The sequence below is a fragment of the Cyprinus carpio genome, chromosome A13 (assembly GCF_018340385.1).
Source record: "Cyprinus carpio isolate SPL01 chromosome A13, ASM1834038v1, whole genome shotgun sequence".
Lineage (NCBI taxonomy): Eukaryota > Metazoa > Chordata > Actinopteri > Cypriniformes > Cyprinidae > Cyprinus > Cyprinus carpio.
In genome coordinates, this window is record NC_056584.1 from 2,816,774 (window position 1) to 2,841,833 (window position 25,060).

Here is a 25,060-nt window from a genome sequence, read left to right on the forward strand (position 1 = left end):
AAACTTTAAAACAGAGAGGGAATAAATAGAGCCTATATATATAGAGCTCTCTTTTAAGAATGCCAGATAGGAAACAGGACTGTCCTGTTGGCAATTTTTGCAAGAAAATGAACCAACTTCAAATTCAATCCCATTTCACATTGGTGTCTGTAAAAATGCAGTTAGGGATGAATACTGTGAAAACAAGACCACCGTACTCATGTTTCTCACTCTAAACATGAAACTAAATGTAATTTTAATAATCATGAACCCAGGGAAGTAAAAAAACAAACAAGTTAGTTTTCTCAATTTTACACAAATAGTAATGTTGACTGCATTCACAAATCCTGCTGTTTTCAAAGCAATAAATGTTTACTGATGGATACATTTTGTTACTTTATAAAAAAGAATCATCACAGTTTCAACCTAGACACCAGCCACATCAGAGAGGGACAATCACAGCTCATGTCTGCAGGGCTTCGGCTCACAACACAATCAATACAATCCAATCCCACTGAGCACCCTGCCATCGGGGATGGGCGTCAGGTTATCTTTGTTTTCTTCTAGGCATTTACAACCTTCCCTCTTTGGAAAGTCAGTGCTGGTGTGTGAATAGGCAGCAAGAGCTCTCAATAAAGAGTAGACATCATCTGCGCCCCCCGCCGGCCCACCACACTGACCTCTCCACCTCAGGACTTCCTCAGGCAAACACAGCTCCAGGGGGGCCCAGGTTGACCAATCCATCTTGAGCCTGTGACAGCGATGGGAACGGCATTTCGACCCGAGGCCAAGGGTGAGAGACTAAATAAAGAGGACCGGCGCGAGTTTGATCAGGGTTACACATCGGCTGCACAATGGCAGCACTGCTCCAAGCCAAGCTTGGACATTTCTTTAGAGGAATAATTAGAAAATCGCTGTGTAATTGTGTTGTTGGTAGAGTCCACCTTCCCAAAAGTATGACCATTGGATGCGTGTGTACTTTTGTGAGAGTGTTTGCTCATCTCCTTGTTTGCCTGTCAGAAGTTACAATGGTATTTAGACAAGCTAGTCTCATTGGTAAAATGTGCCTCTACATTTTCACAAAATTCCAAAAACATATCTATACATACAATCCACAGCAGTTTCCAGCTGACATGAACAACCTTTATTCCTTTTTCACATTAATTATGATAAAAGAATCAGATTATTGATTATTAGTGAAGACTTATTTTCATGTGGCTCCTTGCACAATACTATGCAAAACACTCGGGCAATTCATATTTTCCATTTTGGAGAATTGGTGGCTAATACATATAAATTCTTACAATCTCATTCATATGCATTTGTTCGATCTGTTTACGCCCTACTAAAAGTTAGATTTCAGGGTGGGACTAAATATTTACAGGTGACCCTCCATTATTAAAATCTTTATAAAAATCGTAAGTTTTTGTATGAATCACGTTATACAAATTCATATGTAATTGCCACCTCGTAAAATACTTTTCTCATAAGAAAAAAAAAAGAAGACATTTTCGTAAAAAAAAATTCTCATGAGATCAGGTTATTATTATGACCTCTAAACACTTTTACCATACTGGATTTGTAAGCTAACACATGCTAACTATTTATCATAAATTCATAACTATTTTCCATTTTGGAGAAGTGGTGGATAATTAGTAAAAAATACTCATACGTACGTCTCTGTACAATCTGCTTATGCCCCACTGATGGTTGGGTTTAGGGGTGGGGTCTCACATTTAGGGGTAAACTAATAGATTTTAAACTAATATATTTTAATGTTTGCATCACATAACCAACTCCATATGGCTTTTCAGACATAGTAAACTTGCTCATTAGCGCACCTGGTACAGCACTGCACTTGTAACGTGAAGTGCTCTGGTTTGAGTCCTGTGAAACACAAGTCAAAAAAGCACCAAAACTTACAGAAGCAAGATAAAATGACATAGTTTCTCACGTTTGCTTTTGCTAAAACTATAAGTTAGATGCAGTGTAGGATTTAGTCTAGGTGCTACATAAAACGCTACAGAGGAAAATCAAAGCTCTATGAGAACGACTGCAGAAGGAAGAAGTTGTTGAGAGGGGTTAAGGATGAGTCAGGGAGCGAGAGGACAACAAGCCGCTCTGGAATGCCTTTGTATCGCTTGGCTAATATTTGCACAGGGATTTGGCTTTTTCCTCTTTAGCTTTCAATGTTTGCAAAGGCGAATGAAAGGGCGACACGGCAATGGGTTACCGAGCAGCATGGGATCAGTAAAATGGAATAACTGGAGGGTAGACTTGGTGACATTTTGAGAATGTGTTTGTCATCCTTGATGACCGATCCCATTAACTCTCTCACACACACATTCTTATACTCATATGAGCATATGAAGGCATACAGGTTAATGCATCAACACACACTTTCTCATCTCTTTTGAACTGTTATTGGTGCCCACGCTGTACCGCTCTCTGAATATGAATTAGGCTTTTTTTATGGGAAAAATGCTCAAATCCAGTGAGAGATGGATGGTGTGTGAAGTACAGCTCACACAAAAGAAGGTGCCATTAGTGGAAAAAGCAGAAAGAAAAAACAGCATTCAGGCGCTACTAAACTGAAAAGCACCATACAATTACATAAAAAGTCAATGATAATGCAATCCCCTCGTGTGAGCTCTGCTTCTTACAGGGCAAAGCTGAGTGTCTGGATAGCATCAGACAGACAGTCACATGATATTCACCATCAAGGCCTTTCACTAACGGCTTTAACCGTCTCCGTTTGGACTCTAATGCAGCCAGTTTAGTGTGTGTAAGCGAGACATGTATCAAGACAAGCCTGACAGCAACATTCACAATTCTCTTTTGTCATCTGGCTGTTGTGTCTCACTGGGATTCCTCTGCTTTAATTCACCAAACAGAGTCTCTAAATATTTAAAGGCTCCTTTCTGTGTAATTAATAACACTGGAGCATGCTGGCGGTTTGATCAAGGTTAAGTCTGTAAAGACTTTCAGAGAAGTGGAAGTGGAACATTAGGCAGTAGGAGCAACTAACCCTCATGTCCTTGTCCTCTCTTTAACACTTAAGAAGTAGGGCAGAATCGCTTATGTGTTTACACAGGGGAGACTGCAGTGAAATGGTCATTACTGAACACACTCCTAAATATGCATTGACTTATACAGAGTCTCTTTTAATAATTGTGATGCCAATACGTTCTCTACTTGGTTGCCTACTTATATGCAATCATGAGTCGAGTGCTGTGCAAAGAAGAGAACATAAACAGTGGGACGGGAAATAAGCAATCAATAATATTGGTGTAAAATCACCTCCAATTCAATGATTTCTCCAGCATCCACTGAAGCAGCCCTAGATTAGCCATTCTCAAAGCAAACCTACAGAGAGCTGCTCTCATTTCCAAACACAGTTTATTTATTAACAGAATCTCCATCCGCCTCTCAGTGTAGATGAGCGACAGGAACTCCAAAAACCACACTGCCACTGTGACTCCACTTCTCAGCAAGTCACTCATGTTTGCAGGATCAATTATATATTTTGTCTTCCTTTATCGTCTGTATTACTTCAAGGAATAGTTCAGCCAAAAATGAAAATCTGACATCTTTTACTTGCTCTCATGTGTTCCAAACCCATGAGACTTTTATTTATCTTCTGATCACAAATGAAGATATTTAATGTTCTCTCATCATTTTTTTTAAATATTTTTTTTGTCCATCCATTGGAAGTCTAGGCAATCAAAATTTTCATGCTTCAAGAAGTTCATAAAGAGATTGTAAAATAATTTTAAACTAATAAAACAATCTGTCTTCTGAAGAGACACAATCATTTTATATGATGAACAAATTTATTTTTGGCTTTTATTTACACAGAAACACTGTTCAACACATTTACATAGAGTTCATCAAATGTGGTAAACAGAAGCACAACTGTACGTGGTTGATGCACAAAAACCAGTGAGTTTTTTTTAACATGTTAAACAAGCATGGTTGAGCTTCTGGTTGTTTTTTTACTAACCAATTGATGCATATGATGCATTAACTGGAAAACATTTTCTCAATCCATTAAATTCTAATCTAATTAACTGCCTTTATGCAGCCTCTGAGAGCAAGATGGATTGTGCATTGAGGGCACAACGTTGGCACTCGTTGGCATCAATCTGAAATCTAAAATGACTAGTCTTTGTGGACTTAACCAGGATGTGATCTCATAATTATAATATAATATATTAAAATTATAAATTGTTAATAAATTGTGATCGATCACTTTACTTGTTAGCCAGACTTATTAGCTTTTTATGACTAAATGTGTAGCTCTAGACCAAAACTGTATGGTATCCCCCAAGGTTTTGTTCTAGGGCCGCAACTGCTTTGAGAAACATTATGGTATTAGACTGCAGTAATATACATATTACACACAATTAGACATATCTGATTGGCCAGCTGAAGTGAACAGACATCAGGATAGTATGTAAGTCTAAAGACCCACAGAAAATGATACTGACTGTAACCGTCTGTAAAGTATGTCCATAAAAGTCATAACCATTTATTCCGACCTTTTTGTGCACATAAGTAACATCTGTAGAACAGCTTGATTTCACATAGAGAATAACTCAGAGAGCATATTTTCTGTACACAATGGAGTGGAGAATTTAAAATCTCTAGACTGTTATATTTGATGACAGGATGTTTCTCTGGATCACACATTTTTGTAACAAATCCAAAATGAATGGAGCAGCCATTCACAGACCAACATCTTCCACACAGATGTCACACCTTTCACACATCAGATTTAAAAATAGAAATTACAGTTTAGAGACTAAGATTTGACAAGAACAAAACTTCACAATTTTTCTAAATCACGTACTGATCTCTCATGAACCTCTTGTGAATACAACAAAAGACTCAACTCTTCCTGATTTCTCTGTGTTGTCTTTCCTTTGTCATTTTTCTTGAAGTTAAGGCATTTTTATTTTAAACTCTTTTTTCACAGTTTTGTTAGAAAGTAATAATGGAGTTTGAGCACCCTGTATACATATCCAAAAGTTTCCTCGTTGGCTAAGGATCTGATTAGGGTTAGTGTTGGGTTCAGGTTTAGAGTTGAAGTGAAGGTATGCTATCACTAAATGTTAGAAACTATATTTTCTAATGCAATGATCACTCTCATTCAAAAACTAATTATAAAGCTGCCTCCACTGTGCCTGATCCAGCACACGTTCAGCAGATGCACACACTCGAAAATTTATCTCTGGCTGTCCTAAATAAAATATTATACAAACGTCATTTTTGTGAATTGACAGTAACAAGGGCTGGATTTCCCAAAACATTAACTGAATGTTACACAAATGTAAGCAGCACATTTCCCAAAAGCACTGTAATCTAAGTAGCATGAAAAGTGTTTGTAATTTACCGAAAGCCTTGGAGCACAATGGAGTGCAAGTCCATTAAATGCAATCTGAACGGATCTCTCACCCATGTTTATCTGAGACAAATGAACACTTCTAAAAAATTATTGATGCATTTTCACCACTGAAATGCCTTTGCATATTATTTAATTATTTTCATTTGGAAAATTATTTCAAATGTGCATTTAAAAAACAAACGTCTAATTAAAACAATAGCTGCTCTGCAATGCCATGTGAAAAAATAATAATAAAGAAAAACAATCTTAATTCAAAGGGAAAACAAGATTATTTTTCTTACTCCATTGGCAGATTTTTTTTTTTCTTATTTTAAGCAAAAACTAACACAATTTTGATACATTTTTCAGAAACCAAGACATAATATTGTAAGTAATTTTGCTTCTGAAGTAAATGCATCTTAATTTCAAGAATGTTCAGATATTTATAGTAGAAAACTAGACAAAAATACTAAGTAGGAAAATCTTTTATTTATTAATTATTATTATGTTTATTTTTTTTTAAGTGATAGGTTTGAATTTATATGCCATGTTACCATAATGTAAGTGATTATAGTTGGGTCACCTGATAATGTTGCAAATCAAGCTGAACTAACATTGCACATGTTTATTATTATTTATTTATTTATTTTTTATGATGGAGATTCTCATATCCACTCATTAAGTGCACCGTTCATGAAGCTGTGAAGTCTGAAGGTGATGAACTAAGGCACAAATCATGATTATAAAGGGTTTATAGTTGCTCTCCTTCGGATGGAAACGTGCACACAGACGAGAATATTTGCTGTAGTGATGCATATATCATAGAGAGATATATACTGATTATAGAGAAATGTTGTGCTTTCACATATAGTCTTGTTTGAGTTCTAAGCGTTTTGCACTTGTAACACCTCCAGTGCAATTCTGGAGGGAACAGGCTATAAAAGATCTGAGACACGATCAAGAGCCACAGTCTGCGCTTGCCTGGACTTCTCCTTATCCACCAGTCAGTGACACCAGTCGCATGTGGTGATCGTGCACTGCACATGTTTTTGTAAGATTTTGGTGGTCTAACCAACCTTCTGCTAGCACGCTCTGAGCCGCTCTTTGCTAGTGTTCATAATAATGGCCGTGAAGGATGCGAGAGGGGGAAGAATGGTCTACTAAATGGCAGAGGAGTTTCAGGACATGCCAGGCCCCATTGTGCCATTCTTTATCACGCCTGACCCAAAATCAAACATGCAGGTCCCCGATCTCCTTGGTGACATTACAAGGACTATCGCTTGGAGACCGAGGACAATGGCAGCCTGGGAAAGCCCATAGCGCGAGTAAAAGCCAGTCTCTTTTGCTCAGACAAGAGGTGGCATAGCACTGACTTAGAAACATGGGCTGAAGGGACGGCTCTTCCATATATCACCCTCGAAAGCCCCTGGGTTCTCCTTTACTCATTATGTTCTTCTCTGGGTTCTCCTTTACTCATTTCTCGAACTGCATCTGTACTGCCCAAAAGTTAGTTCATAACCTTCTCTTACAGAATAGCACTTGTAATTTTTACTCTTCTCACAGAACACTTGCTTAGCAATTAAATTTCTCACTTCACAAGTTTTTAAAAACCTGTTCATGTTAAAAAAAAAAAAAATGTAATGTAAAATAATATATGTATGAGTGGTTGGTTTGAATTATGTTTGTTTGGTTGATTGACTAGTTAGTGAAAGAAGATTGATTGAAATGATTGGTTAGTTGAAGTAAATATATATCATACTATAAAAATATACAATTTTAACAAAAAATTTTAAAATTATAAAAACAAAAGATGTTCATGGACATGAAATGTATTCAGTACACACTATTTGTTCATGAACAGCTCCACACTGAAAAAAATGTTTTTCTTACTTAGATTTCTTTTTTTAATTCTTAAATCAAGAAGGATTTTCTAGAATAGTAAAAATTATTGTCTTGTTTTCAGAAAAAAACATGTCAAAAGTAAGTGAGTTTTTGCCTGAAACAAGCTTAATAATCTGCCAATGGGGTAGGCAAAATAATCTTGTTTTCTGTTTGAAATAAGATAATTTTGTTTGTTCTAAGCAAAAGCTCACTAAATTTTGGCTTGATTTTTTCTGAAAACAAGACAATCATTTTTACTTGTTTCGAAAATCCTTCTTGATTTAAGGATTTTTAGATATTAGAAAACTAAGTAAGAAAAGCATTTTGTGCAGTGCACTTCTTTCATTCAGAAAAGTCCTCTAATTATTGCTTTTTTAAAAAACCATGAAGTTACACCTATATTTAAACTACTTGTGCAAGGAACATTTTATGATAGTCTGTAAGAATCTAATGTAAAGCATGCTAGGACTAAAACAGGAAAGATGCATGGCAACAATAACATGGCAAGAAAAATTAAATATAAACTTAGGACAGTGACCCAAAATCTATGTTTTACTTAAAAAAATGATAATAAATAAATAGATGTATGAACTGCCTTCCAATAAAGAGAGTAATAAAGCAAAGTGTATATTTTCTAATTGCAGGCATTAAGTGGATTTTGGAGTGTAGATTTTATATTTTATTTTATTTTTATGTTTATCTTGTTTATAAAACATTTGTTTTTATTGTATTTTCCAATACAGTTTTAAACAAAACTGAACTAGAAATGTTTTGTACTGAAACTGAAAACGTGTTTTTCCACTTCTTGCATCCTTTGTTCCATAAAATCAGTCTAAAACACAAATCTCCATAACTGACTGATTTTATGATCATCGCATTAAGTTCTATAGGATTCAGTGTGTTGCTAGAACTATTTTGATAATCAATCAACTGATCAATTTTAAAAATTCATCCATAGATCACAAAACGTAGAAACAGAAAATCTCTTCAACGCAAAGTAGTTCAACTCATGAGGCACAAGAGATATCAATGTCCATCAGCAAAATCATCCACAGTAAACATTCAATTAACTGACAAACTATTAATAAACACAGGCCATTGTTTTAAACAAAAGCAATCAAAATGTGTGTACAGGTCTGATTAGACTCCAGCATGTCCTCACTAGTATAGTGAAAGCTGTTTAATACTGACAGGACCTCACTTCTTCATAACTCACTAACTTCATAACTATGAGTTCAACAAACTCATGCTTCTATTTAAATCTTATGTTTTTATGTTTCAGGGGTCGAGTTAGGCCATAAAAAAATATAATTAGCCTCATTAAGTCTATGAGGCTTCCTCACTAAAATGGTGAAACAAACGTGTGTGTGTGTGTGTGTTTTAAGGGTTGGTTTTAGAAAGATGATGACAGTTTTAGGCGATGCAGTGAGAGAGTTTACTGTAGAGACTGTCCTTCATAAAACATCCAGTCCACACTCTTATTTCAAATGGGAATAAAGCTTCCACATAGTCCCAGCAGCAATATGATTGATGTGTCCAAAGCCGCTCCAGAAGACATGCTGTCCTTGCTTCTTCCCCTCTCAGTGACAAACAGAATGGATCTGTGCTGCTTATATGTTTGGTGATCACTCTTGGCTCATTTGAGATGCCAAACGACTCGCCGTGAATGTAGATGAGCTGTCAAGTCGGACAATCCTTACTTCTCGTAGTCAGTCTATAAGCAAATGTTGCATTTGTGTTCTGCATTCCTGGTGAAGTGAATGCATTTCAAATATTGCTGCTTTTGCATGAAGATGAATATGATGACTAAGAAATTCTACCAAAATCTTTGTCTTTCCATCTACTTTTAGCAGAATAAAGCCATGATTTCAGATTTGGTAATACTGTTCCCATTCCTGCTCCTGATCTCTGCTAAACACCGCAGATAAACCGCACACATCGTGCAGGTCTACATGCTAATGTGTAAAACAGAGACGTGTACTGTGCTACGCGGAAGGATTGATTTTAATTATTGGACGCCTGCCACAGTTTCATCCAAGGCACTAAACAGATTTCTCCCATCGAGTCTCAGCCAAGAAGGCCGACGCAAGAGCTTTCAACTATCTACCTTTACAGGCTTCTGAAAGCGAGTGGCTGTGGAAACTTTCCCCTGGATTCATTCCAGCTCTATATGAACAGGATTGTATGGTGCAGTTTGAATAACATCACCTAACCTCGGCGAGCACTTTTGATCATCTCAGCGTACAGTACAGAGACAGGATCTTACATCGCAGAATATCACAATGCTTGGATGAAACACATTGGGAACAATAGCAACCGTTCTTCAATTACTGTCATGCGTACTTGGCTTAAAATCAAACCGGTGAATTGAATCAAAGCCACCGTTTTCCTGTCTAACTGGGCCAAGAACAAGGGCACAGTTATTCCAGAAGCCGGGGAAAGCTGTGTGTGTCTCTGCAGGGTTCACCTGTGCTCACTGCCACAAATACACCAGTGAACAGAATATGCATGTCTACACAACTACAAATTACTCAACTCCATCACACCAGATATAGTGATCAATCTCGAAAGACCTTAACAACCATTTCTTTGACTTCAAAACAATGTCCCCAAACATACCAAAAAGGCCTAATTTTTCATGTTGTTACTTGTTAAATGGTTCCGTGTGGCATGAAGCTAGTCCGAGTTTTTGAGTAGTTTCCCAGCTAACGTTCTGAACAAGTTATGGACAAGTGTTCTTCCAGTAACATTAATAGACATTCGCTCAAAGTTCTCTGGTCTTTAATAATGTTCACAAATAATGTTCACATTCTAGCTGAACATTCGTCAAAATTTTTTAAATAGGGCCTTTCGCACCACAGGAACCTTTTCATAGTACCAGAACTAATTGTGGAACTACCCACTTTTTGGCGTTTTTGCACTGCAGGAACTGCCTTTTCTGAGAACCAAATTAGCTCCTACCCATCCTCCTGTAGTTAACGTTGTTCTTCTTTTGTTTTCATTGTTGAAAGCCGCGCACAAATGACGTTGCTGTCGACTGGCTTACGTCACTTCCTAATACATACTGTCGGTGCAAATGCGACCCTTTAAATGGTACTGAGAATAGTTCACGCAAAATCATCCCAGTACTTTAGTACTGTACATTTAGTTTTAGAACTAAAGCTTACTAAAGTTTTAGAACTAAACTAATGTTACTAGTTTTAGAATATTCAGAGAATATTTAAAAGTAATGTTCTCATAATGTTTGCAAAATAATAAAATGGAATGTTCCCTTAATGTTTACATGACTATGAAAAAAAAAGGTTTTAAAACACTTCAAATGTGGACAATTTGTACGTGCACAGAACTGAGTGGGAACATTAGAAAAACATTTAGAGTTCACAAAAGCAAGCAAATCTCATTTTAGATGAGGTTCACAATGCTTGCTATAAATGTTCTCTATCATGGTTTGATCCAGAGTTTATGATTAACATGTGCACTTGAAATAGTGACATCTGCAGTCAACAGCCAATCACACGGGAGCGTTAGTCTGATTCACTTCTCATGAGAGAGTCAGTTCAACTCACTTCTCTGCTAAAGATTAAGAGATCGTTATGAAAATATCATGAATTTAATTATGCATTTACAAGGCATTAAAAACACTGCTGCTGCCGTGAAAGTTTGTACGAAGCCTCGCACGTGACATGCAGATAAAAATATGTTTATTATGACCACTAATTAAGAATTATTTCCCATGAATTAAGAAACTGTTCCTTCATTCTATTAATTCATCCCTAAATTTTGTTCAAATTGTAGCCACAATTTATTAATTCCTTTGTTTTAGTTAAAGCTTAATTCTTAATCAGTGCCACAATATTTATTTATCGTCTCACTGAATAAAGATGTCTTTCCTGAAAACATTTCCCGATTGCTTACTGTTTTTTTTAAGAGAACATGGCCTAATGACTTATGCATGTCATATTACTCCATCATTTCTGCTAGTGCGTGTTTAACAGGGTTATTATGAGCGAGAGATGGTTGTGCAGTGTGTCAGCCCAGAGGGAGGCTGTTTCTCCTGCTCTCACAGAGACACACAGACGTCACTCCTGCCGATGCTCTTCATTGTGAATATTTCACAGAGCCTCTCCTGCCCATGAATAATGGATGACAGCGAAATATAGAATCTCTTGTACATACATGGAGAATTCTGTCTGTGTTTGTCCTCTTTTCATCTCTCTCTCCCTGTTGTTCGTTTCCACGTCCCACTCGCTCTGAATATTTCAGCGTGTTTTTTTAAATATGTCTCTCTGGCTTCCCTCAAATGGGTCTGTGGAGTCTCTGCTGCTCTCACTAGCCACGTAAATCATAAAAAAAACAGCAACAACATAAAGATCCACCTTGAAAGGCAGGGAACAGGGACAAAGAGTAATGATCAGACTGCAGACGGCAGAGTTTCTCTTCACTGAGAGGATCAATGAACTATAATCTTTAGACACAGTTTAGACATAGCCAATATATGAATACTGAGGACATTTTTCACTTTAAGCACACTGTGAGCTCCTGAACCAAAGCAGGACAGAAACATCCTCCATCCTTCCACCAAAACCACTCAAAATACAATCAGGTGACAACGCAGGTATCAATAAGCTGATTTATCACACACTCAGTGACAATCCAACTATTTTACCATCAACATTTTTCCAACGGCTGTCAGGTGAGTTCTCAGGTTTGGTTCTACTGTTTGTTCTCCTTTGTGTGTAAGATATCTGCTTCAATGCACACTCATATTAACTACATTATTTTACAAATGCATCATGGAATATTAATCATCAGTTCATTGTATACGCATCACTTGAAAATCAATCCAGAAAACTGCAGAAAGCGAGGACTTACAGTCTGGACAGAGCCGCGTTCTTCTGGAACAGAAGCTCTGGAAGCTGGTGAAGCTGGTTTCTGTTCAGACGTCTTTGAGAAAAGAAGAAACAAACACATTCACAGATTGAGCACAGCACTAGATCTACAGACCCATGATTATGATGCAAAATTGCTGATTAAGCCTTTGAATGTTTAACCTTGGTTCCTTCAGGGGAGCTGAACCTGTAATAAGATGCTTTAGATAATGACAGAAAACCTGAAATATCCTGAAGAATGCTGGAAACTATTCAAATCAATCAAATTAGTTCACAACCACGGGCTCATTTAGAAATGATAGCAAAACAACACATCTAGAGCTGATGGAAAGAATGAGTGTGAGTTTAGCTTCACAGCACTGTCTGTAAATTAAATCAATCTTAAACTAATTCTAAGTTCTCTCTTTGTTTTGTGTTCGCGGTTATGGAGGGCCATACAAGCCATAATTCATTCTGGTTCTCTCACACACTTATATTCTCCTTTCACACATACATTTTTGTCATATGCATACATTCTTACCTTTTCCTCTTATATTCATATATTTTACATGTATTCATTTTGCTCTTATGTAAATGTATTCAACGTATACATTTAATATTATAAATAATAAATGTATGTAAGAAGAAAATGCAGCCTCTGCCGTGCTACCAGATACATTATACTTATTAGAAGTGTTTACTCTTAAAATAAAAGTATAATATAGTCCATTTCAGCGGTCTATCAGCAATTATCAGTGTCAAAATGATTGAGATGACCAATAGAATCAAAGTAGGCAGGCTTTCTCAATGCTTAATGGTGAAAGAGTCGAGTGCGAGGTAAGATAAAGGCTAAACATTTAACATCTGTTTTACAGTAAAAATGTTAAACACGTCAGGAATACAGAAATGCACACTATTCAACTTTTGGAATTTAAAATGTACAATACAGAATTTACATACAAGACATTTGCCTAAAATCATTTTCAATTATTGCTATGACTTTTATACCATGGCTATGATTTGATATGGAGGCCCACAGTTTAGTAAGTGGGCGTTTGAGCACACAGAATATGTTTTCAGTGAACACTTACAGTCTCTCCAGCTCTCTCATGTCATCAAACGCTCCGCGCTCCACTGTCCCAATCTGGTTCTCCATCAGCTGCCTGTTTAGAGAAAGAACAAATCACAGGAAACGACTGAGATTCGAGGAGTGGAGCAGGAAAAGAGCTGCTGACTGTGGATGAAGACAGAAACCACTGCCACATGAACCGTGAGAGGAAGCTCTGAAAATAGGAGTTTTGTGAGCTTCATGCAGATTAAGGTCTGTTTTACACTCAACTCACTAGCGGCTTGTTATGTGAGGTTCTTGAAGTTTAGGGTATTTTTTTTTTTTAATTGAATTGAGTTCTAAAATGCTTATAGGATGTTGACTTGAGTAACAAACTCCGTTTTCAAGAGAATAATATGAGGAGGAAAGAGCACATTTACATCCAAAAGGAAGTCAAAAAAAGCCTCATACGGTAGCTATAAACTGCTTAAATCATCTTAATGAAGAGCCGTTTGTGGGACTTTCATTGCATTTAGTTTGATAGATGTCTATTTTTTTCAAACAGAGGGCGAGTTGTTCACTCAGTGTTTGTTTTACAGAAGCCTACATTGCAAAATATAGAGCTGATAAATAGTTTCATGGTGCCTTTTTGATGTGATTTAGTTCAATAGTAGGGCCCATGCTTGTGTTTTGGTTGAACAGCACTGCTCTGCCTACACAAGCAGTGTAAAAGCTGAAATATCTGCACACAGAGTCCCCTCGGAAAGACATTTAGGACAAACTGGCTGTAATGCAGTGTCAGGATATTTGTCTGCCCTTGAGAGTTTGAAGATGTCCAACAGAGATAAAAAAAAAAAAACACTTAAAAAAGCATCTGTATTACATGCATTTGAAAGAAAGAAAGAAAGAAAGAAAGAATTATGATATATCACGTGTATAACAACTTACAAAACTCGAAGATATTTGAGTCCAGAAAAGTCATTTCTGTTGATGCGTGTGAGGTTGTTTCCATTCAATTCCCTGAAAAGAAAAGGAAAGAAACATAAGTTATGGGTAAATCTATTGTCAGTCCAGGTATAGATACAGCATTGCTGTAATGACATGCTCAACAAGTGTCAGAAACCAAATATTTGTATTTACACACACACACTGCAGCTTTTCAAATTTCCGACTATAACAATACAAGAATCACTGGACATTAACTCATAAAACATAACCAAGAACAACTAAGAAGACAAAAAACAGTTGCAATGTGAATCAATATGATTCCATCTCATATAGATGTTAGCTGCTGAAAAATACTGCGTGGGTTCTTTGCAAATGTCTGCTCATTATTGGGAACATGTGTTTCTTTTTTGCTGTAAACCTCTTCCCCAATCACTGAGAGAAACACACACTCGCACAAATCTCTAATGAATACTGGATACAAAGTCATGCACTTTCTATTGGTTCTAATGACCACTCGTGGGAGCGCAGCAAAACAGAGACGGAGAGATTGCAGACAGATGTATGCACAGGTGCACAGGCACAGCCAAATAAATAATGGGCTGCTATTCATCAGTCACGGCCGGATCTCCTGATATGTAGATGTTCTGTGTATTATTGTTTTCATTTTGCACTTGCAAGTATATTGTTTTAAAACTATTATTTCTGTTATAAATATTCTTTTTTATGTATTCTAGTGTAGTTCTTCTTCAAAAGAGCAATGCTTTATATTTGTTTTGCTGTGTGACATTCCCACATTCATGAAAACCTATGTAACGTTGAGTTGAGTTCACTTGTTGGGTCTTACAAGTAAGATTCAGCTCAAATGTGTTGGTCACTTCCATTGAACTTTAGTTGTACTTGCAATCAGATTGACCTAAACACTTAATACAAGGTGTAGAAATCCTTATAAGATGATTGTGCTAAGCCAAGTTTTGTGATGGGTAGTTAGGCCTGATGAAGGTCTCACATCCCTTCAGGAGACTCAACAATATCTGGTGTAGGAATGACTTTTTACTCGGATATTGTTAGTAAATTTCACAAATGATGAGAAAGAAACTGCAAGTAACACTTGCATTATTGTAAATGAATCATGAACTTTTTGAAGTCTTGCAAAACATACTCTATTGATCTTTATTTTATTTGCAACTTGTAAGAGGGAAAGTTCAAATGCACCAACAGGTTTTAGCAATCAATGAACACTAAAGTCACGCACTACACAAATGTGTAACTAAATGTGTAAAAAATGTGAAACCTTTTAACCATATGTGCTTACCATAAATAAACCCTTCTCACAGGTCACTGCTTATGATCAAAGAGTATTTCTAGCCAGGAAGGCTTTGTTGTCTAAAGAAGAGCAGCTTAAATGACTAATATTACATAGTACTTTAGTTTTAGTAGTCTTCTTGTTTAAAATACGCCTGTGAAAACACTTGTGACTTTGATCACTTTGTTAAGGTTTACCTCAAGTCTGATTTATTTTTTAACCTCTTTAAAACTACAATGTAGACAAAAGTGATGTACATTAAAGAAAAAAAAAATACAGTACTCTAAATTGTAGTATACAAACATTTTCCATTTAAACACTGTAAAAAGGAAACAATATTCTTGATTTTGCAGTATAATTGGTCTTAAAAAAACCCTACTGCTTCTCTATAATCTAAACCTTAAAGGAATGTATGCAAGGCATCAAGCACAGTCGATTATGTTCTAATGAACACAGAATGAGTAAAACATAAAGTGCCCATTACAGTTCATTCAGACCACTAAAAACCTGACTGTGATGTGGGTTTAAAGAGAAAACTCTACTACTGGCAAAGTGCCAAACCATTTCTGCCATAACACAGTTGAGTTAGGGAGAGAAAAAAAAACATGAGCAACCGCTCGTTATCCAGCTAAAGAATTAAAAGAGAGGAAAAAACAAAGCACAGTTCATGGAAACCTTTGATGCTCTAATGGTGGGCCAGTTATGGAGATTTAATAAGTCTGATCCATCAAGCAGCCCAATTCTTCTTAATGGTTTGCAAGGTACCTTCTCAGGTAGAGGTTTTCACAAGGGCCACCCTGACATTATGGGAAAGCCAAAGCATTGGTTTCACTTGCACAGAATCACAAGCTATTGAATTTTCTCTGTTCCATTTGGACCTTAAAGGGATACTCCATCCCGAAATTAAAATTTAGTCATTAATCACTTACCCCCATGTCGTTCTAAACCCGTAAAAGCTTTGTTTGTCTTCGGAACACAATTTAAGATATTTTGGATGAAAACAGGGAGGCCTGTGACTGTCCCATAGACTGCCAAATAAATAACAGTGTCTGGTTATAGGTATTTGTGGTGAGGGTCGTCAGAATACTCCATCTGCCATCAGTGATTCAACCATAACGTTATGAAGCGACGAGAATACTTTTTGTACACAAAGAAAACGAAAAAAAATGACTTTATTCAATAATTTGCAATTCCTCTCCTCTGTGTCTCTCCAAATCAACATAGTGCCATTTTGGCAATCAGCTTACACTCTTCTGTGTCAGCCGTGCCACAAGGTTTTTTTTTTATTTTTTTTTTAACGTGTATTTATGCTTTGGTTTGAAAGACACCAGCGCATCGGCGCCGCGCGGCTGACACAGAAGAGCGTACGCTGCCTGCGTTCAGCTCAGATTTGCCAAAATGGCACTACGCTGATTTGGAGAGACACAGAGGAGAGGAATTGTTGAATAAATTTGTTTTGTTTTGGATTGTTACAGTACAAAAAGTATTCTCGTCGTTTCATAACGTTATGGTTGAATCACTGATGACAGATGGAGTATTCTGACTATGCTTTTCATACTTTCCTGGACCTTGACACTGTTATTTATTTGGCAGTCTATGGGACAGTCACAAGCCTCCCGGTTTTCATCCAAAATATCTTAAATTGTGTTTTGAAGATGAACAAAGCTTTTACAGGTTTAGAACGACATGGGGGTAAGTGATTAATGACAAAATTTTCATTTTGCGTTGGAGTAACCCTTTAAATTTAGGACGTTTAAGAACTAACATGGAACCAAAGCAGCACTACGTGCGTTCCCCAGTAGACAGAGCACATGGTCATAACCATCTCTGCCACTATGTGACTGCCATCACAAAGACCTCTCACAAGATAAAAGCTCTACATTCACAAGCTAATCTTATATTGGTTATGAGATTTATCACCGGAATCCAGCAGTAGAGCCTATAGTGTTTCTCTGTCTGAGCTGCCGTCCACTTTCAAGACAATCAATAAGCAATCAGTAGGAAGCACACAGGGACATTTGGCCTGCATTCTTGAGCACATCAGAGCTGGAGTTGATACACGAGCGGCCCAATACTCTGAGCGATCGCTGCAGTTTAAAGAGAATTCTCAATCAGATCACTCACTCTTGACACATCGGCGCCGTTTGATCTCAGGCACAGCAGCTTCTAAGTGTGTATAAATAGATGTGCTAGCATAGATAAAATAAGAAGGGTCGAGTCTCTGGACGTCTGAAGATGAATGCAGGGTACATATAAAATGACTGAGATTATTCATTTAAAGAGCCGATGCGTCTCAGAGCATGAAAAAATCTGTCTACATTAAACAGTACTGAACTCATACTGAGAGAGAGCTGCTTAAGGGGGGCGTTCACTTTTACACGCACTGTGTTAATGGTGTAACCCCTGTGAGCTTTCTCCACACCTTTACTACGTTACTACTACTTTACATAAGCCACATTCCCAGGCAGAAAGGTAGAAAATGTTTGTCTGGTGATTTGGTGATGGTCTGTAAACATGTGTTTTAGGTCTGAACTGCAGGTTAATGGGGAAACCTTGTGGGGTGAAGAGAAACGGGGGTTGAAGTGTGATTTTCACACTTCCTGAACACATAGTCATTACAGAATCCATCAAAGACATCCAAGAGGCGGTATTTGATAGAAACACCCTATGACAAGTGCAAATTGAATTGTTTTGTTGATCCACCCCCAACCATCAGCCTTTCCATGTGGACACTGATGGCTGTTCCTGTAAAAGTACTGAGACACTCTGTCTTTATTAGCCGATCAGTCGAGTAATACATAATCACTCTTAAGCCATGCCTCAAATGTGAATTCCTTCAAATTTCAAAATGGTTCTGGTGCTTCTCTGACATGTATAATTCATCAGAGGTTTCCTCAGAACTATTTTAAGAGTAACATTTACTAAACCTTAGGGAAGCAAGGCTCCTTCAGTGACTATATCTCATTTGAAAGTGTGAAAGAGACTATAAAATGACTCTGGTCAAAAGAGTGAAAGGAAAAGGGAAAGTTCTCAACATCTGAAAGAGTGATAGGAAGTTTTCCTCCTCCCGCAGCATGTGTCAACATACGGACGCATCCATGCAGATAACATCTGACTGTACCTGTCCAGGACGGCAGTGCCTCATTGAGCTATTGTTCTCATTCAATTGCTCTTGGTAATAATGCAGCCCCCCCCGCCAAACACCCACATGCAGGCACACACATGCAGATGGACGTAAAGTGTCTACTCACAGCCTCTCTGTGTTTCGGGGTATGTTCCTGGGCATGGTTTTGAGCCTCAGTCCGTGGCAGTCCACTGTGGTGCCGCTGCAAGTGCAGAGCGCAGGGCATGCCGTGGCAGCCTTGCACAGCAGCAGTATCTGGATGCACACCTCCACCAGTCTGCCTACAGAGTGTCCTCCTCTTGCAGGCATGATCTTGCACGTTAGGCTAGTGCTCTCCCGTTTCCAGAACGTGAAAAGAAAAAAAGCGGCTCCCGTGCTCTCACGATTCACTTTGTGCACAAACTCTCCTTTTCCTCTTCTTGGAGGAGTTGCTTTGCGCTTCTGTGCGTAACGCGCTCCTGCCTCACTGCTTTGCTCAGCAGCGCTCTGCTGTCTGCCTGAAGAAAGGGGGATACGGAACAGCACAGGAACAAAAAATCTCTATCCTCTCTTACACACACACACGGCAGTAATCCATCACAAGGATCTACAAATAGCAGTTCCCGGACTCCTCCCACCCACTACCCTCTCTCACACCCCTCCCTATCAAACCCTGCTCTCCCCCACCCCTGCCAGAACCTTAAACTCCCCTCGCTCAGGCTCACAGGAGCCCCTACAGACAGACGGCGCAGCGATGGCCTCCCCACATGGCACGTCGCAGCCCGTCCTCAGGCTAAGGCCCCTGTGAAGAGAGTGGCCCGGGGAGGGGTCCATTGGGGAAAGGCAGTGTGCCCACACCCCCCACCATCCCTCCCCTCCCCAAAAGAGCAGTGTATAATCATGTTTTGGGATGGGGGAAGGTTAGAAATGCAGAGAGCAAAATGACAGAGCCTTTGTGGAAAGCATGGAGGAGGATTTTTTTTTTTTTTTGCCACTTGACTTCTTCATTGAAAACCAAAGCTTGGCTGAAGTTTGAAGGAGATCCTGTGAGCATAACGAATTCATAACAATGAAAATCTGCCATCGGAACAGAGCTCTTGTTTGTTTGGACATAAATGTTGATTGTCTCAGCATTACACTTTGATTAAAAGGGGGGGTGTTATTTCCTTGTAGTAAAGTTTATAACAATGAATGCAATGAGATCATACTATGTTGTTTAGTAACATTTGATTTTTGGAATGTAAGACTTTGTCAGCTTCCAACACTTCATGGCTGTACTCATACTCTACTAGCAAAAGGTCTAATCATGGATATACTGAATAATGTGTGAATAATGAGTAAATTAATCCCCTAATGAAAACATGCTTTCCAAAATCTATGACATTCTCCATAGCACTGTTTGAAAACAAAAAGCATAAAAAATGATATCTTCAAGGATTAAGCATGTTCAAAAAAGTAGTGCACATTCCAATCATATTTTAATGATGAATAAGTATTATGACAGACTGGGACATCCTGTCATGTTGCATATCCATCCAGTGTAAAGTGTCAGCAACACTAACAATAACAATGTGTCCATCTTAATGAAAGATTTTTCTGGACAAAAGGACATGCTGAAAAGACTTCTCCACATTTACCATCTGATTTCTTCACACAAATTCCTCCACTGCTCCCCCTTGTGGCTAAAATTAAACAATTTTGCAAAAGTTTCTTACAGTTGGTTACATGCATTTCTTAATATGGTCTACTTCGTAAAAACTCAAAACAGTTGTTGTTGTACTAATGAGTGTCATTTATTAGTGAGAGCGCAGTGTATATGTTTCAAACCATATAAATAAAACAAGAAAATACAAACACAGAGGGGAAAACAAGAGTGTCGCCAAAACAAAGAAATAATCAAAACCAAACATTTTCCATAACTATTCAGTAACCAAACATTTAAGCTAACTAAAAAAAGAAAATGTGGAAACAAAACTTAAGCATATATGATGTCTTAATTACACTAACTAAAACCATAAAATGTTTGTTTACACTACTTGAGTAGTGAGACAGATCAGCATCAGACTTCACTCACTTCTGTGCCTTCAGTCAAGCCTTGAAAGTCTATTCAGTAATGATTGATTGTTAAAGGTGTCATATGATGCAATTTCAAGTTTTCCTTTCTCTTTGGAGTGTTGCAAGCTGTTTGTGCATAGATAAGATCCCTAAAGTTGCAAAGACTAAAGTCTCAAACCCAAAGAGATATTGTTTATAAAAGTTAAGTTTAGTATTTTCCTTTCTAAATGGGCTCGTTTAAACACGCCCCCACATGTCTATGTCACTGTGTGGAAAGATTTGCATGACACCGCCCCAAATGTTCACGCAAAGAAAGAAGGCGTAAATTTGATTCTCACTATAGTATTGCTTCTGTCGTTGTCGCCAAGTTGTGGAGTCGCTGTGTGTTTCATTGTGAAAGCGAAACTATTGTTTAACTTTGTTTTACCTTCCAAAGAGGACACAACTAGAACTAAGTTGTATTAACAACACTGTTCCAGAACAGTTCAACCCAAGTATTCAGATGTGTGCAGCGCATTTTACGGAGGACGAGGACTGTTTCCTGTGAGAATAGCCTACAATGCCGGTGTTCTGACAAATAATGTTGACTCAAAGCCTGTAAGTACATTTTCATATTTAAAGAATGTGCCACTGATGATTCAAATGCGAGTTTTGAGCAGTGTAGAGTAGTGCTTGTTGTTTGTTGTTTCTCTAAACACAAATACAGACTTAATTTTATGTTTACGTGGCGCAATGCAACGCAGCGCGTAAAAAGACAGTATAAGTCATTATAATCAGTAATTATGTTCCCACTGGATGCTAGAAATGCCTTGTTTATAATGGGTTTTTATTGATTTTGTCTCATCGCGCTGGGACACGCATCACAGTATGGTAAGGGGCACAACATTTCTGTCACATGCTTGAGGTATTCGGCCAATCACAATGCACCGGATAGCTGGCCAATCAGAGCACACCTCGCTTGTCAGAACGATGAGCTTTGTAAAAATCGTCACATTTCAGAAAGGTAGGGCATAGAGGAGAAACAATAATGTACACTATGTGGAAAATAATGTGTTTTTTGAACCTTGAACCACATAAACACATTTCATTACAGCAAATACACAAAATAATGTTCTTTTATAGCAACTTCATATGACCCCTTTAATATGTTTGTCTTATGGTTCACATCTTGGGGTTTGTTTTTTGATATGTACTGCACTATTCATTACATTTGTGAGACTGTTTCAGCGTTTAGACTTACGTCTTGTGTCAAGTGCAAGTTTGTGTAGATGGTCTTAGCACTACACTGTGTAACACTTATTCCCACTGTGTTGTGGTTAATGATTCTGTGCGTGTGCGATCTGTGCGTGACGTACGAGGTACTGTCTGTAGCCTATGTATCTGCCTTACAGTGCAGGAGTGCATTCAATTAAAACAGCAATTAACTCACCTGTACAACAAGCTGTTTAGAATGTGCATTCTCCTGTTCAATTTCGAGCATCCAGTAATATAATCACACATGTCTTGTGGAGCTTTTGGAATATACATTTATTTGTCATTTTAACTGTTTGGAAACGGAGCGTAAATTTGGAAGTCCTTCAAAGATTTATTATCCTCTTGCACCCTCTATAGGACCAGTGACTACTCGACGTCAAGCTTAAAGCGTCATAGTTGAGCATTGAAGTTGAATAGTCGATTAGTCTATGCAACCCCTAGTTGTGATGAAATGATGGGTTTGCTGGAACCAAAAGCAGTTCTGTTTTACTTAAGTTAAGCTGAAGGTGATGGTCTTTCATGTAGCTAGAAATGTCTCTCAGACAAGCTGCAATGGAAGCATTTACCGTCAGATCATCTAGTTGGAATGAGAAGTAGATTTGAGTGTCATCAGCATAGCTGTGATAAGAAAAGTCTTGCTTCTGAATGACACAATCCAATGACGACATGTAGATGGAGAAGAGAAGTGGTCCAAGCACTGAGCCTTGAGGAACCCTAGTAGCAATAAGTTGTGATTTAGAAACCTCACCCCTCCAAGACACCCTGAAAGACCTACCAGAGAGGTAGGACTTGAACCACAGTAGTGTAGTTATTGTTGATCTTATAAGCAATTTGCAAACAATTCTGATGATAGTTGATCTTATAAGCTATTTGTAAACAACTTTTATTTAATGTAAATATTAAAGTTTATTTAATGTAAGTTTAAGAGTGCAGCAGCTGCAACAGTGGTGACCAGGGCAATGTGTTAGTACACAGTTCATCACCCCCTTCTGCGTATGGGACCACGTAGCCGACAACTCAGCCGGATCCCCATCCTAATTGCACACCATCACCAATGATGCATGAAATGGGCCCAAGATTGGACTGGATGATTGGAAGAAAGTGGCCTGGTCTGACAAATAAAGACTCCTGATGCATCACATCGACGGCTGAGTGCGTATACACTGATTGCCAACAGAGGCTATGGCACCACTGTTGGGCAGACACAGGCCAGCAGCGGCTGTGTTATGCTGTGTGTGATGTTTTCTTGTGACACTTTAGGCCCCAATATCACACTAGCACAATCCCTGATATCTGTCAGGTATCTGAACATCGTTGTGGACTAAGAGCACCCATTCATGGCAACTGTGGTAATAGCCAGTGACTATTATCAACAGGATAATACAAAATGCCACAATGCCAGAATAATCAAGGAGTGGTTTGGAAACATGATGGTAAATTTTTGTCAATGCCTTGGCCTCTAAATTCACCCAATCAAACAATTGTGGTTTCATTTGGAAAAGCGGGTTCGCACTACATCCCCACCACCCCACAAATCTGGATTACTAGTGCTCTCCTGAGCCCCTAATGGGACATGTTGATGAAATAAATAAAAAATTTTGGGGAAAACCAGCAGAGCAAGAAACAAGCCACAGGGAACCAACAGAGGAGGTGGACTCTCAAGAAATGCTGATAGATTAGGGGATGCTGCAGTGGAAACAGTCAATGAACACTGGAGAGACAGACTTGGGCACAACCTCCATAACTGGCTAGTGGACAGTTCTGTAGCTAGTAGAGATAAGGCTGATTTATACTCCTGTGTCAAAACTACACCGTCACTTCATCATAGGTTGTGCATATCATGCTTAGCCTACGGCGTAGCCTGACAAGCACCTCTCCAGAAATGTAACAACGTGTCAATTCTACGTGGACCACAAGCACTGTGATTGGTCAGCTACAACCCCTACAACCCCTCCCCTTCAGGTAAAAAAAAAAATCTGCAATAGTGCCGCATTTCCTACGCATTTCTGCTTGTGACATAACAACAGTGAAAGCAAAGATGGACCAAGTTGAGGAGCGAATGGCCGAGGAAGTCTGAAAATACATCCTTCTGTACGACACCTCTTCATCAAACTCCCAGATGGACTCCCAGATGGCAAATAATTTGTGGCGAGAAATCGCAGCTAATCTAGGGTTAGAAAAGTCGGAGTGCTGGAAAAGGTTGAAGAACAAGATTGATTCAAATTTGTTCACCTTCGTAAAAAAGTGAACAGTTCGAGGAGAGGTGACCCAGGTGGCAAAAACTATGTAAATATAGCTAACATGCTTTTAGTTATTTGATTTGAATTTGATTTGATTTCCTTGAATGTGTGTTTGGTGAAGACTACTGAATGATCTTATATTGGTATACTAGCAAACTAGCTAAGCTCATTGTTTAAAACAAAGAATGTGTGTTTGTAGGAATGACTCAAACTCTTTTCTTCACAAGTATGCTCAATTAGAAATTTTCTACTCAAAAATTTGCATGTGTAATTGCACATCGACGAGGACAACAGCGAAGTATAAATTAAAACCAACACGTAGCCTACGGCGTAGATGTTACAGCAGGGGTGGGGTACATTGATCCTGGAGGGCCTGTGTTCCTGCAGAGTTTAGCTCCAACCCTAATCAAACACAGGGTTTTTTTTCAGGGTTGGAGCTAAACTCTGCAGGACAGTGGCCCTCCAGGATCAACGTTCCCCACCCATGGGCTACAGTGTATGTCAGATGCAGAAGTATAAATCAGCCTTTAGGGGAGTCCAGCACATGTGGGCATGGTGGTATTGGAAGAACGCAGAGTCTGGATGGAACAAGAGGAAGATCTGGTGAGTGTATTGAGATAAAGCTGGTAAAGTGATAGGTCTGGATGTTCTCAGTAAAAAGGAGAAAGTCTTTTGGAAATGGAGGAGGGTGTTTTCAGGAGATTACTATGTAACCAGTGTATTGGCAGACCACAATGGCTCATCCTCCAAGGCCATGGTTAGACATGAAGTTGTGGCCCTTTTGCCCAGGATGAGCACATGGATAGATTCTCTGGTTGAGAGACTCTATAGCTACAATGAAGAGCTCCAGAGCAGTCAAAAGTACTGATGTTCGGTTCTTGAACCAATTGTTCTTTTGAGCCAGTTCTTGGGAAGTAACTGGTCAAGCCGGTTCACAAATTGAAATTAATCGAGCTTTTGTTTTGTTTTGATAATGAATTTAGTTCAGGTTTGGT

At 38.4% G+C, this 25,060-nt stretch overlaps 1 protein-coding gene across 1 annotated transcript in view; it reads right to left on the reverse strand.

Moving 5' to 3' along the window:
* slit1a (slit homolog 1a (Drosophila)) overlaps positions 1-19,138 on the reverse strand; it is a 61,682-nt gene extending 42,544 nt beyond the window's left edge. The window contains exons 1-4 of the mRNA XM_042768397.1: positions 18,665-19,138; positions 14,111-14,182; positions 13,206-13,277; positions 12,119-12,190 (exon numbers count right to left, since the gene is read on the reverse strand). Coding sequence (XP_042624331.1) covers positions 12,119-12,190; positions 13,206-13,277; positions 14,111-14,182; positions 18,665-18,846 — 398 coding nt within the window. The 5' untranslated portion in view covers positions 18,847-19,138. The remainder of the gene's footprint in view (positions 1-12,118; positions 12,191-13,205; positions 13,278-14,110; positions 14,183-18,664) is intronic.
* Positions 19,139-25,060: the final 5,922 nt, after the last annotated feature.